At 38.0% G+C, this 14,229-nt stretch overlaps 1 protein-coding gene across 1 annotated transcript; it reads left to right on the forward strand.

Annotated features, from left to right (window-relative positions):
- The first annotated feature begins 693 nt into the window (after positions 1-693).
- LOC131691963 (farnesol dehydrogenase-like) lies at positions 694-1,965 on the forward strand. Its single transcript, XM_058978754.1, has 2 exons — positions 694-1,400; positions 1,467-1,965. The coding sequence occupies exons 1-2, from the start codon at positions 840-842 to the stop codon at positions 1,638-1,640; spliced, it is 735 nt and encodes a 244-aa protein (XP_058834737.1). The 5' UTR covers positions 694-839; the 3' UTR covers positions 1,641-1,965.
- The last annotated feature ends 12,264 nt before the right edge of the window (positions 1,966-14,229 follow it).

The raw sequence follows: 14,229 nt of genomic DNA on the forward strand, positions 1-14,229 counted from the left end.
TCTGAAGAGAAAATTTAATCCAGTTACTATGCTAAGTCTACTAGTTAGCAATATTAGCTAACTCATATAGCAAGTTAAATCCGTATGCAAAATCTTTTCGTTTTTTGTGAGCTTGCAATTCTGCGAATCGTAAAATTTATCACATGAAAAATCGCGTGAAAAGTAACTTGTGTGAATTTATATTTATTTCTCTTGTGAATGGAGGAATATTTTCTCTAGTCAAAGGGGTTGTCCCGCAAAAAAAATTAATGCTGCGTCGCTCAACCTTTAACCCTACCCTCCCCCTCGTCACACTTCGTCACAAATTTTGTATACCCCCCCCCCCCCCCTACCCCCCACAATGCTATGTCATTTATGCATGACCACTTAGGTAATGCAAAAATCGTCCAAAATTGACCCCCCACCCCTCATTACATTTATCACCGTTTTTGTTCTAAGATCCGGCAAGATACGAAAGCATGTTCAATTTCCTATTGGCCACAAACCGTTTAAATCCTTCCCTTATCACATTTTAATCGCCTTATTGTTAGCCCAAAACCTCACCGGTTGATAAATTCTGATCAACAATTGCTAAAAAATGAATTATCATTCTCTAACCAAGTATGGTATGTAGAAAAATAGAATCATCGTACATAAAAAATATGCTAAGTCATTTTCTAATTCAATTCATCATGTGCAGTTTCACACATAGATAGGTAGGATGATGGGTGAATAAATAAAACATCCCGCTCAACCGATCAAAATACCTAGTATACCTACCAACGTACAGCCAAAATCAACATTGCAAAATCGGACTTGCTGGTGAGTAGACGTGCGTTATCATTCTCTCGCGAATTAAGATGGACCGATGGGTTGGTAAAGTAGCCGTAGTGACTGGATCCAGTTCCGGAATTGGAGCCGCTACGGCAAAGGCATTGGTTAATGCTGGAATGATCGTGGTCGGTTTGGCCCGTCGAGTAGAACGCGTGGAAGCATTAAAGTTGGAACTGAAGCAAGCGGATCGGGACCGTTTACATGCGATTAAATGTGATGTTTCGAAGGAAGAAGACATTCTCAAAACATTCAAACTGGTTGAGGAAAAATTCGGAGGCGTGGATGTGCTTATCAATAATGCTGGCATTGTGCGCGATACCAAATTGATTGAAGCCGAGACACAGAAAGTGCGCGAAGTAATAGACACTAATGTAATGGGGTTGGTTCTATGCAGTCGAGAAGCATTCAAATCTATGAAGAAACGTTCGGTGGATGGTCACATTGTGCACATCAATAGTGTTGCGGGTCATCTAGTGCCAAATTTTGCAAATTTGAACATCTATCCAGCCTCCAAGTTTGCTGTAACGGCCATCACGGAAACTATGCGCCAGGAACTGAGAACGGAAGGAACTAAAGTGAAGGTTACGGTTAGTGATTATTAAATACCATTACATTACATCAACACTAACGGTCAGTATTTCCTTAAAACGCAGAGTATAAGTCCTGGTGTCGTCAAGACGGAAATCATACCCGCTGACGTAGTTGCAACGGGAATGCCTTTTCTGGAATCAGAAGATATAGCAGAAGCTGTTTTGTACGTTGTAGGAACACCTCCGCGAGTGCAGATTCACGAGCTGACAATTAAACCAATCGGAGAGATCTTCTAGTTTGGTGCAAAACATTGGTACAAACAAAACAACTAATTCAAACAATTCTGTGGTAATAAAAATAGTTGCCCTACGAGAAGGAATGCAATTCAGATATTTTTGAATCCGAGATATTGAAAATTGATAGATCGATTTTGAATATTTTCTGCGATCAACCATTCCTATTTCACGTTACTGTGTTTTGATTGCCGCAAGGTTCTACTGTATCGATTTTGTTTGTGGTCGTTGATGGAACATAACTCATCATCATGCGGAAGACTTGGGTAGAACGCCCACCTGATCGATAATAAAGAAATAAGATTATACGTCATTTTGCGGACGTTTTTTTCTCGTGTATCATTTTTCGTAAAGTGATTAAAACACTGTACATGTAGGCGTCAACCACTACTTGGGTTCTTATATTCACCTGCCAGGCAGACTCTTATTGACAGGGTGGTCTAGGTACTTCTACCAGTATTTCATATCCTCGTAACAGAAACAAAAGTAAACAAAACAACAAAACTTTTACCGCGTTTATTCCTTTGAGCTCTGCTCCACTGCATGCGTTAATTTGCTGGTGGTGGTGGCAAAAAAGCTAGCGATTATATCCGACCGGCCGGGATACCAACGGCCGCCTTTTCTTTCGTTGGTTCTATTCGCTGATCCGGCAGTTATCTTTTGCTTTTAGCTAGGACGGTCAGCAAGTTTCATTTGATTAAACCTCCCTGGCGACCGTAGCGAAATAATGTCCACTCCTTGTAAACGATCCCGGATGCCATCGAAGTCAGCTTCCCAGGGGAGGCCTATGTCCCCCCTGCTTCGTTCTCCTTGGCGTTTAACTGTGGGCGAGAGATGCGTTCGTTTCACTGATTCTTCACAATGAGAACGGTTGGTATTTTGGTTCCTTCGTGTTTAGCTGGGGCAGTAAAACACCTTTTGACGTTTAGCTAGGCCCTAATGGCGAACCGATACAACTTTTCTCGAATGCCCGGATCACAAACCGGTTCTTTTCGACGGATGGTTCGCTGCCGCACACGCGCTGTACTATGTTACTGTGTCGGGAAACTGTCTCGAAATTAGGAAATAATTTTGGAACGTCTGTTCGTGACTGTGGTCCATCACATTCCAAACTCGATAGCCGCCTTCAGGGTCGACCAAAACAAACCACCAACCGCAACATCATATGGCTGTCATCGCCGATGCGCAGCATAATCGGCCCACATTTCACGGCAAGAGGAGAGCGGCAACCTATCCCCAAACAAGGGCTTAAAATTCTCATTCAATGAACGATGACATCCACTGGATTCACTTTTGTCTTTTCGCTGCCTCCTTCGTTACTAAATACGTACAAAGTAAAGCAATAAAGACAACGCCCCTTCTTCTTTCGATTCTACGGTAGCGAGTACCTACTTTCGGTTTTGAAGTAGAATACTTCTAACGTTTCAATATGGGGGTCCCTTTTCAAAAATTTCTGCTGAGATATTTTCCCAGTGTTCAAACGCGATTAACTTCCGTTGTACTGATCGAAATCGCTATATTTTTGCACTATCTGATCGGAAATATGTGCACGTATATTATATTTGATACCGTAAAATATACGTCTATTATAGATAACGAAAATAATGTATTTTGTAAAAATGGTAATTATCTGCGTTGATTGGCCCGTACAATTCAACCAAGCAGCGAGCGTTGCTAGGACTGCCTCTTTTTTATCCAATGTTCTTCGCCAGGTATAAAAACGGGACATAAGCGAAAATTCGTCAGTTTGCTTTCTGAACTCGTAGTAGCTGCTACGTTTTGAGTCAGCTCAAACTCCGGTTGGAATATATTCAATGACTGTCACCAATGATTCATCCAATGATGCACAGGCGTGGCGTGCATACAATGATCAGCACACATCGCAGAACGCTCTTTTTTCGAAATTCAATACGCGGATTGCAAGTGTGCGCGTGCGAAGGGGTGGTTGAGTGTGAAAGATCCCGCTCTCTTGCTCTTTAAATTATGCGTGGCGGGCTCAGATAAATTCATCATTTGGTTATTTTTCTTTTGGTAAGCGGTAGTACGATTGACGATTTTAATAGAATTGGTTGTTGTGTTGTGTGAAGGAGATGATGTTGGCGTATTGGATACTGATGTAATATGTTTCTGCCATTGATTTGATATTCGGGGCAAACTGGGACAACTTTTTACATATCATCTATGCATATGCTGCTATAAACACAGTTTAATTGTATAACTGCTGCATGTATGACGGGATTTGTACATCCATATTAAGACCGGTTTATTTTATGTTCATATAAATGATTTTACTTATTTCGTAGTTCAACTAGTGAAATGTTCCATTAAAAGTAATGTCCTGGCACCAGCGATAACAGATTTACAGACATGTCGGAATTTTACAGACTTTTGATAGCCTCCTACAGACGAAGTTAGAAATGTACAGACATTTAAAGAGTAATAGTGTTTAGCAAAATTGTACTAGAATAACTCTATTCGACTACGAGTGATTCCTTCATTAATAGTATTCTAATTTCAAACTATTTTTAAATTGATATTCTAGTGTAACTAGAATTTACACAACCATCTAGAGACATTTACAGACATTTTAATTATTCTTCTACATCAATTTCATAAAAACATGTGGCATCGCTGCCTGGCACTACATTCGTTGTTGGTTATAATCATACGTGGCAATTGCAGGTTTATTGCGAAAAATCCACGCTAAGAAACCGGATTGGTGAAGGTTTGAACATATTATGTATAGGGCATTCGCCTTAACTCTCTAATGCTGACATTTCACAAGCTAATGCCCTTCTGCTGGCTCTTAACTGTAGAGTATGTACAACTTACAGTGAGTCCAAAAACTATTTGTTATCCGATTTGGCACTTAATTTACTTTATTTGTACATGCCATACTTTAAAGTGGCCTATTTCTAAAAATATTCAGCAAGACGAATGAATTTTGATCCCACTATACCTATGTGTAATGAAATATTCAATAATCAGGGCCGGTGGGTAATGTGAGTAATAAAGGTAGTACTATCAACTTGAAAATAATCGAGTTGATAATTACCCAGTCGAAACTATGGAACAAACCCAACATTTGAATTTTGCCATGTATGTGTCTCGGGCGATAAAATTTTCGAGGTATGACCAAGATTCCATTTGCACAAACGCGTCGCGAGTGATTTGTGTGAATGTAATGCTAGCGTATGTAGAGGTAGATGGGGTAAAATACACCCCTAAGAAAATATAATCATAACTTAGCTATAGACCATCGATCAATTGGGAGAATTTAATTATTGATATCATATAGCCAACATTTTACTCTGAAATCACAATCGCTTTGCAAAATATTCAGGGCATGAAAAATATTCAATTTTTCAAAATCATAAATTGCTCTTTGAAAAATAGGCAGGGCAAAACGCACCTGTGCAGGGGTAAAATGCACAACAACAGCGGGGCACAATACATCATAACAAATATCGAAATAGCTGGCTTTTAATAGCAAAAATTGCAGCATTCGAATTAACAGCCTAAGTGTATTCTACTTCACTTCGGTTATGTCTCTGACATTACCTACCCATTTTTTCTATGACAATACGAAAATTCAATCTCGTTTAAATTTTAAAATTAGAAATTTTGATTCTTATTTTAGCGATGTGCATCATAAAATGTAACTAGAACACCGAAACACGGAAAACATGCACACCAATAGTGCATTAGTTGTCCAATATTATCGCTAGCTCGAAATTCCACGAAATCGAACGACAAGTAAATATCGTTACTATAGTGCATTTTAGTTTTCCCCTTTTATAATATCGAAGGGATTAATGTCGTTTTCAAACTCAAAGCGAAAACGAGCGTGCGGAGGAGATAATGAAATTGAATTTACACGCATGCTGTGTCGTAGGCCATTGTCTTATTTTCGTTTTCGCAATGTTCTGGTCAAAGTGCTTAGTGCCAATTTCTTCACTTAAATGAAAACCGGTTTTCATTGAAATCCGGTTTTTGCCGAAAACCAGCAACCCGAAAACTCGTTTTCAGTAAAAACTAGTTTTCATCCAATGAAGAAATTGGCCATTAGAGTTCTTCTGATTCTGACGGGTATTTTTATATTGCTTTTGGGTAAGATTCTATTGTCTTTTCGGTAACAGATTACGCAATTGCGCATTGCGGCATTAAACTCATATTCCCGCAAAGGTAGTAAACGGTGGAATGACGAATTTGGGTTGCTGTTTATGTATGTGCATCACAAAACTAGATACTTTTTCAGTATGTGTCAACCTCGGCTCTGTTCGTATGTAGGATAATTCGGTTGATTTCTATGATAGTGTTTGGATCGAGTGAAGCCGACCGGAATTCTGATGGATTTCTACCCAAATTCAGGCTGGAGTTCGCCTTAATATTAGCAGAAACCAGCCGGAATAACGGATTTTTTACTGGGTAGGTTGGATACTGAAATAAAAATTTAAAGCTGTTTCCGGATCCGACATAGTTCCTGGATCCGGCGCAGTTCCCGATCCGGACCAGTCCTCGGATCCAGACCAGTTCCCAAATTCGAACCACCCGGATCCGAATCTGGACCAGTACCCGGATCCGGACCAGTCTCTGTATCTACCCCATCACCTTTTCTCCTTACCAGATCATCTTTTCTCCTTACCAGGCACAGACTTGGTGCTTAGTTCCAGACAAGTGTCTGGTCCGGATCCTCGGCTCGGAAGCATAGATCTAAACCGTAGGTCTTGCTTCCCGCACATGACGGGAAGGATTATTCATGTTTTGTGCAGTCGCTACCTTGCTGTTGATGTCCGTGATAGAAAAGAAATTTCAATTTAACACCGACCGAAATACCTCACCACTATTCCGAGTCGGTTTTTTGCTGACCGAGTGTGAGCCGATCTTCAAATACGAAATGTGTCGTGTAGAGAAAATCGAAACTCGTCTTTATCCACATTGTATTCGCATCGCTTGATGCTCAATGCAATGACAAGCGAAGTGCTACAGAAAATCCGACGCGTTAATATTCATTTTTTAAGAATTGATGAAACATGAGTGAGACGCAGAGAAGATTTGAAAGTGTTGGTATTGCTGTTTGAGGAATTTTTTGTTGGGACCGTTTTAGTATTAAACGTCTTGCTATTAGAGCATTTTTTTCTGATTACCGTAAAGGTATTACGGCCGAGTTTTGGGTGTACGCGTCCAACAAGGGTAGGCCGATGTCCCGGCTCATGGTGTCCTGGCAGTGATCTTCCGTTTGCCATGAGCCAGCAAGCTTGTTTTTTCGTTTCTTTCTCTGTCATCGTTGTTTGTGCTCTCGTCCATGCCCATGAATAAGCTGATCAACTCTGACGAAAAAATCCCTATACCAGTCGGTAAAGAAGCGCAATCGTTAATCATGCTCAGGCAAACGGTTCGCATATTGTACAGATTTTTTCGCCAGAGTTGTTCAGCTTACCCATAAATAATTTGCCTTCTTCTAGTCCTAATTACTGAATCCATAGTCCATTTCTTGCTAAAAGTACCAAACTGTATTTCTAGTCCCAAAAATGACTACAATTTCCAGCCACAGCTTTTTGGAAGGTTTTTGTATATCGACATATATTCCTAGTTTAAAGATAGATGCACAATTTTTCGTAAAAATTTATCCAACGAAATTGACACCGTAAAGCCAACGACCATTCTATGCATACCTACCATGGAAAATTATTGCTACTTTTAAAATATTAATTTATCGCAATTTTTGTTCCAAGGCTGGGCACTATGCAGCGGCGCGTTCGACTTTCTATTGCCCATAAACCAAGCCAAAGCCATCGAAATCCTTCCCTTATCACATTTTAATCGACTTATTATAAGTCTAAAACATCACGGGCTGACAAAATCTGATCAATGTGTGTTATCATTCTCTAACCAAGTATGGTAAGGTGTGGAGCCTATTTCTCTCTGTTTCTATTATCGCCCTACCCGCCTGAAGCCGTTAGAGCAGCGTCTGCCATCTGTGTTCAACACGAGCATTCGTTGCGCTCAAACAGAAGTATTTCATCATTGTGAAGACATAAAGCAAGGATCCTAATGCTAATTTATACGCATTTCATCGATTGCAGGCAGCGTAAATAATAGAGTAGTGCGGCACCCTCCCGGATGGGGCCAAAATTAGGCCTTTACCCTGCATACAGAAATACAATCACCGTACACAAAAAAGTCTTTTTCTAATTCAATTGTATCCATTTGTTGTGTTCACACATAGGGTAGAAGTATCATTCTTGCCCCCTATCCAATTATCGCCTCCTCGTAAAACAATTACAAATAATTCTATCTGTTTTACAATCTGAACTTTTTTTCGATGAATTATGAAATACAAGCTAAACGATTAAAATGTGCAAACTGCATTAATTAATGAGGTTACATATGGTCGATGTTAGGTCAGACTAAGTGACCTTGTACTGATTTCGAAAAAATCGAGTTTAAAGTTTGAATTTCAGCATCCTTTACGTTATAACTTGAAATTTATTTTTACCATAGCTGTTGCTTATTGTAACATATTTCAAATCAGGTAAAAGTCGAATGTAGCTGAAGAAATTCTTTATGCGGTGCTATCATTATCTCATTTTTTATGATTATGCGACTTAGTCCGGTCTGACTTAACACCGACCATATGTTGATATTTCATAAAGGTATGTAGCCATTATATCAAATACTTGTTATACGTTTAGCGTAGTACAATGTCAAATTTGCAAAATCCACTTGAGAGCACGAAAAAATTGTAATATTTGTCGAAATTATAACGATTTTTGCAAAACGTATCTTTTTCAAATAGGTTTGCCGTGACTATGATTCCTGTCTGATAGCTCAACTGAAAGCATAAAAATAAAAAAAAACATTAGTACAGTAACTTGTAGTGTCCTTGAACGAATCATTGTAAATTTATTATTTTTGCGATTGGGGACGTATTTTCCCAAAAAACACTATTTTTACTTTAAAAAACCCATTTAATCCACCTAACAGTGAAATGAGACATTTCTTACACATATTACTGTTGGATCATTCATTAGTTTGCAGAACTCACGCGAAGCAGGCATCCAATTAGAGGTGAGATGAACACAGTTTTGAAGCATGTGCGAATAAAACCTCGAATAAATTGAATAACAGAAAATCAATGAAACAAATAAAATTAAAAAAGTAATAAAGCAAAAAAAAAATTAAAAAGAATATCGAACTCATGAAAAATGATCTACAATGACGTAGCTCCGCTCAACTCCACACACCTGGCCACGTCCTTACATGCGTTTTTATTTCATAATAGTCCTATCATCTAATTAAGGAAAACGCTCGGAACCGAAACAGGCAAAAAATGTTATTGCTTAATATAGGCCATATTGCAATGATATTTAAAATATTTGGAAAAGGTCTCACCGGTATCCAGCATGCGCATATCCTTTCTTTACTCTTTGTAATATCAAAAACACGTTCCACGTTGCTTCCGGAAGTGTAATGGGTTACACGTCGCTTTCTCTCTCTGCAGCTCAGTTTGATGCCCGGAACGCATCTTTCACTTGACTTCGTGCGAATCGTACTTCGATGAACTCGGATTTGGTAGGGGAGATGATCCAATAGTGGATGAACTATGCCAACGCCTAAGCAATTTTAAAAGTAAACTAACTCAAATTTACTTATATATGGTATGTATTTGTATTTATTTGAAAGAATTTTAAATTCTACAGCTAAAAAAATTCATACATGTAAGTTAAACCTCTACTTTTAGCAAAATGTTTAAAAAACAGGAAACGCTGTGTAAGACCCAATAGTTGTGATAGTGTTCCTATACACCCAAAACAATTTCCCAATGCAAAAAAGGCATTACATCCTTTCGTGCATATTCCGAATTAGAATCATGCTTTCTTCGCATTGTAGACCAAGCATAGCTACGGCATTATACCAACACTGCTTGATTCATGATGAAATAAATTGATTGAGAATACACGCTACCATATGCCCGCATGTAAAAGTATTAGTTGGTTTTGCTTGCTGAGTCTGCCAAAAAGATGGTGTATTCTATACATGAATATCTCTGTGGTGTTTGTAAGAACTTCTGTCTTCATACACAGTTACGCTTTTTTGTCTGCGAACAACTCAATTCCAACCACACTAAACGCGGGAACAGTTTACGTTCACGAGAGTGTGTAATATACGCGTTGTTATTTTCCCATAGCGAATGGTTTTTGCAGTAAAATCATCGCTCTCTCATTCTGTGCTTCAGAGAAGAGTGGAAGAAAATGATTTGTGCTCAGATTGATTTGCGATGATCGTTGCCCAGGGCGATGATGTGTTAGGGAAATAATATAAACTGAAATTAACTGCCAGTGCCACTGCTACTCAAAAGTGCAAAACCATGTCATCACTGGCCTTATAGTTTATGATACTTTAAACACAGAGAACAGACGTCCATCTTCAGCATTCAACTTGTGTAAAATCTCTAACGGTTTCGAAGGTAGTTTGGATATCTAAACCAGGTGCGCTACTGTCGTCATGTTTTTTTGTGGCTGAGTGCGACAGAAATGACAGCGGTTATTCCTCTACCCAGTCAAGCTAATCCGGAACCGATTCGGATTTCCAGCATGAATTCCAGCTCAAATGCGTCAACCGATAGAGTCGGAATCGGTTGTTTTCTTTGAGCTAGATTCCATGCTGAATCCATCCAGGATTTCGAACCGGTTCCGGAATCGATTTGACAGATAGTTGGGATAGGTTGGTGTGGCGACGCTAGTGTGTTTAGTATATTAATTCAAGTGCTTACACACGTTTTTTAAATATTTTTGTTCGATCATTGATGTCTGTTCTCTGTGCTTTAAATTTAGATACTTTTACTGCAAAATACTGATATGATATCACCTGAAAGTACTGTTGATATGAGGAATGCCAGAAATGATTGGCGGACGGCTTCTATCCGACAAATGTTGAATTAACTTGTTAACCCAATGTTCCAATATAGGTAACTTTCTCCTGCGTATAGTGCGCTTAAATAATCATTAATCATTATTTATGAACCTATCTAGTGGCTAGAACTCGCATATCGCTGGTAAATTTAGGGTTTAGAGAACGCCGAAAGCTCAACATATTATCAAAACAAAATCATCACCCACACCCCACCAATTTGATGACGCTATAAACTGTTCTCTCCAATATGCAGCATGTGATCAGTAGAAAGGCGAAATGGAAACTGGTCCTTGAGCGTGTATTAATATTTTCAGAGCACACATGTATCCGAGTGGAGATGTCCTTTACATGTGTATTAGTGCGGAGTCATTTTAATACTAATGCTCCGATATCGTTAAATTCACTATTACATTCTCAACTGTGGGTTTGTGTAAGTTTCTGTGGTGTAATCGCCTTAATGCATTTTTGTCCCGGACCAATATCGCTTTATATGCATTATACCAGTTACAATGCAAAATTCTCATTAGAATCATGCTTATTCGCATGTAATTCATGCGGTTCGCGTTTTGGGTGTAGTTGGAAGTCTATGTTCCTATAGTTGTAATATATGTTTTCGCTCATCCACATGGGTTATTTCGTACCATTTTAACGAATATAATGATTCGAACATTAAACATTATCGAATTCTAATAGTATAATAGTATAAATAGTGTTACTATATTTTAATTGCCGCAAGGTTCTACTGTATCGATTTTGTTGGCTATTTTCGGCAAATTTGAGACTAAGAGAAACTGCCCATATGAGCCTGCCTAGTTCTAGTTTTCCGTTCTAAGTTTATAACTGATTCGCTCTAGAATACCTATCCGTCTTTCAATTTCATTGCTTTCGTTTCTCTTAGTCTCAAATTTGCCGAAAATAGCCAACAAAATCGATATAGTATAAATAGTATAAACAATTATTAATGTATTTTCAGTTTTTTGGTTTTACAGTAATGTGTTCGACAGGATACCCGGGTATCTTTTCATATTTCAATCCATGAAATTCCAGTGTTCTTCTCCAAGCTGAATTTGATGATGTGGAAAACGGGGCCCTGAGCAGGGCTTCTAGATTTTTCAGGAACCCATCTTCTTTTAGACTCTGTGAAAATGAACCGGATGAATTCATCTGGTTGTCGGGATTTCGGATGTTTCAGAGGAATTATCCGGTATTGGAATACCATTTGAAAAATTTCAATGGGATACTGGCAATATGGGTATAAAAATTCATGATTTGACCCCGAAACGGACATTCCTGAACAGGTTTTCGTGGGGCCGTGGGTTGCCGTTTGGATGTCAAAGTATCATATGGTCCCGTAACGATGAATAACAGATTTCTGAAACAATTGTAACAAATTTGGTTTTTGGTTTTTAAAGGTTAAAGATGTTTTTGTGCTGTTGGTTAAAAATCATAAAGAGTAAAAATAATTAACGAGGACAATTACGAATAATCAATTTAACAACTGGCTACTTGTGTACCTATTTCTATTTTTCCATTGAACGAAATTTTCGTAATTTATTGTCACTTTGAAGTTGTCAACCTCGTTAAAATGACCCCAATCTATTGAATGGTAAAAAGATGTTACATATTCCCAAACTATGTATGTAGAGAATAGAAAGAAACACAACTCTCATATCAGTGGTGGCTGGACTGAGAGAGAAGGCGATTAAAAAGTGAACCAGAATAAGAGTAGCAGTGGAAACAAAAAAGAAAACATCTATCCGTACCAGTTTGGGATGAACGGAAATGGTAGTACAACTAATGCAACAAATAACACAACTATACCAACATGGCAGGCTGGTTTGACCCAATAGTCGTGCTATACGTTTTTATGAGAACAAATAGCCAAAGCTATTTTTTGATACTGGAAACTGCAGTTTAACTTATTTTATGCATATGTATAAATATTCATGTTGCGTTTTGATTTTACTTAGCTTTGCAGTCAGAAAAATAAAGCTATTACTATTACAACTATACCGACATGACCGTATTGGCCCAATAGTTGTAATACACGTTTTATGCGAAAAAATAGTCTAAACTATACCTTTTGATATTGAAAAGTACAGTTTAACTTAGTATTAGAATGCATATGTAAAAATACGCATGGTGCGTTATGTTTTCACTTAGTTATGGACTTAGAAAAACAACTGGCTCTACTATTACAACTATACCGACATGTTAGGTTACCCTGGCCCAATAGTTGTAATATACGTTTTTATGCGAAAAATAGTCAAAACAATACTGTTTGATATTGGAAAGTACGGTTTAACTTCTTAGTAGAAAGTATATGTAAAAATATACACGATCGGTTTAGTTTTCACTTAGTTATAGGCATAGAAAAAAAAACTACTCCTGCTAGCGAAATGGTTAGCGCGCTGCCGTCGTTATGTAGTCCGCAAAGAAAAAGCATTTTATGCAAATATTTGATACTATTACAGCACAAATTCTTGTAGTATTCTAAGTAATATTAGAAATATGAAATTTTTAAACTGATATTTTTCCCTTGAAGTTATTTAAAGGATCAAAAACAACCAATTTTCATCACTACCACAACTATACCTGCTATCGCAACTATTGGGTCAGCTGCCCTATTGCAGGTGGTCAAAAATAGCGAAAATTCACAATTGAAAGATGATGACAACTAAATTTTTCACGGAGAGCGAAAATTAGTTGCGTCTGCAGTCGAGGATTGCTGCGATCCATTTTATCAAATTGTACACTGAAATCAAATTCGAAAAAGCAACACTACTACCGGTTCCGCTTAACAACCGTGGAGTTGTGAATCATTTTCGATGACATTTTTGCAACTGTGAATTATTAATTATGTGTAGCAATTAGAGATTAATGATGCTGAGAGCTAAAAAACAACCCAAAGAGTGTAGTTGACTTCATCAAACCAAATAAATTTGGAGAACTTGGCAATAAAGGTGACAAATGTATGGAAAGGTCCAAAATATGTTGAAGTTCAAATTAGGTTAGTCTGTAATAATTGACTAATCCATGTGTAGTTGTGTTAGAGCGAGATTGAGGTTAAATCGGGTGGAATTTTTGCCAAATGTGGTTATTGTGCTTTTCACTGAAGATTAGCATGCGACGGAATCAATAGCGAACGAATTGAAAATATACCCTGTTATCTCCATCTGCCCAGTTTAGAACAATCATCTAGCAATATAAAGCTGTTGGTCAGGTATCGGACTGTCATGAATTGACAGTTCATGGATTTATTCACCCCTTGAAAGTTGAGCGAAAATCGGAAATTATTTGTTACTATTTTTTGGCACCCATTTAATTTATTGTTTAGTTTGACTTTTTGATTCCTAACTCGATTCCTTTGCATCCTTCTAAGTTTTTCCTTGGTTCAAGAGCAATAGTCGCTCGAACACTTCATATAAAAATCAATCCAAATTACATTTTTGAAGCCTTGCGGAATTGAAAAGGTTAAATCTTAAAAATGGCGGTTTCGTAACCTTGTCGCTATCTTGTTTTTTCGCTACTTTTGCTAATTTCCAGTGATAACCACAATAAATCCGGTGGCGAATTGAAAACATAGCGTTATATGTATGTTGTCTATACACATTGCAACTGTGTTGGTGTCCTAGACGTCAAATAAGTCAATATTGTAGCATGATAGAATTCGTGG

Source organism: Topomyia yanbarensis, chromosome 3 (assembly GCF_030247195.1).
Source record: "Topomyia yanbarensis strain Yona2022 chromosome 3, ASM3024719v1, whole genome shotgun sequence".
Lineage (NCBI taxonomy): Eukaryota > Metazoa > Arthropoda > Insecta > Diptera > Culicidae > Topomyia > Topomyia yanbarensis.

Excerpts from the sequence above, each read along its gene's own strand:
- LOC131691963 (XM_058978754.1), top strand. The coding sequence starts at position 840 with ATGGACCGATGGGTTGGTAAAGTAGCCGTAGTGACTGGATCCAGTTCC. Across the intron at positions 1,401-1,466 it reads GAACTAAAGTGAAGGTTACG|AGTATAAGTCCTGGTGTCGT; the intron begins GTTAGTGATTAT and ends CTTAAAACGCAG.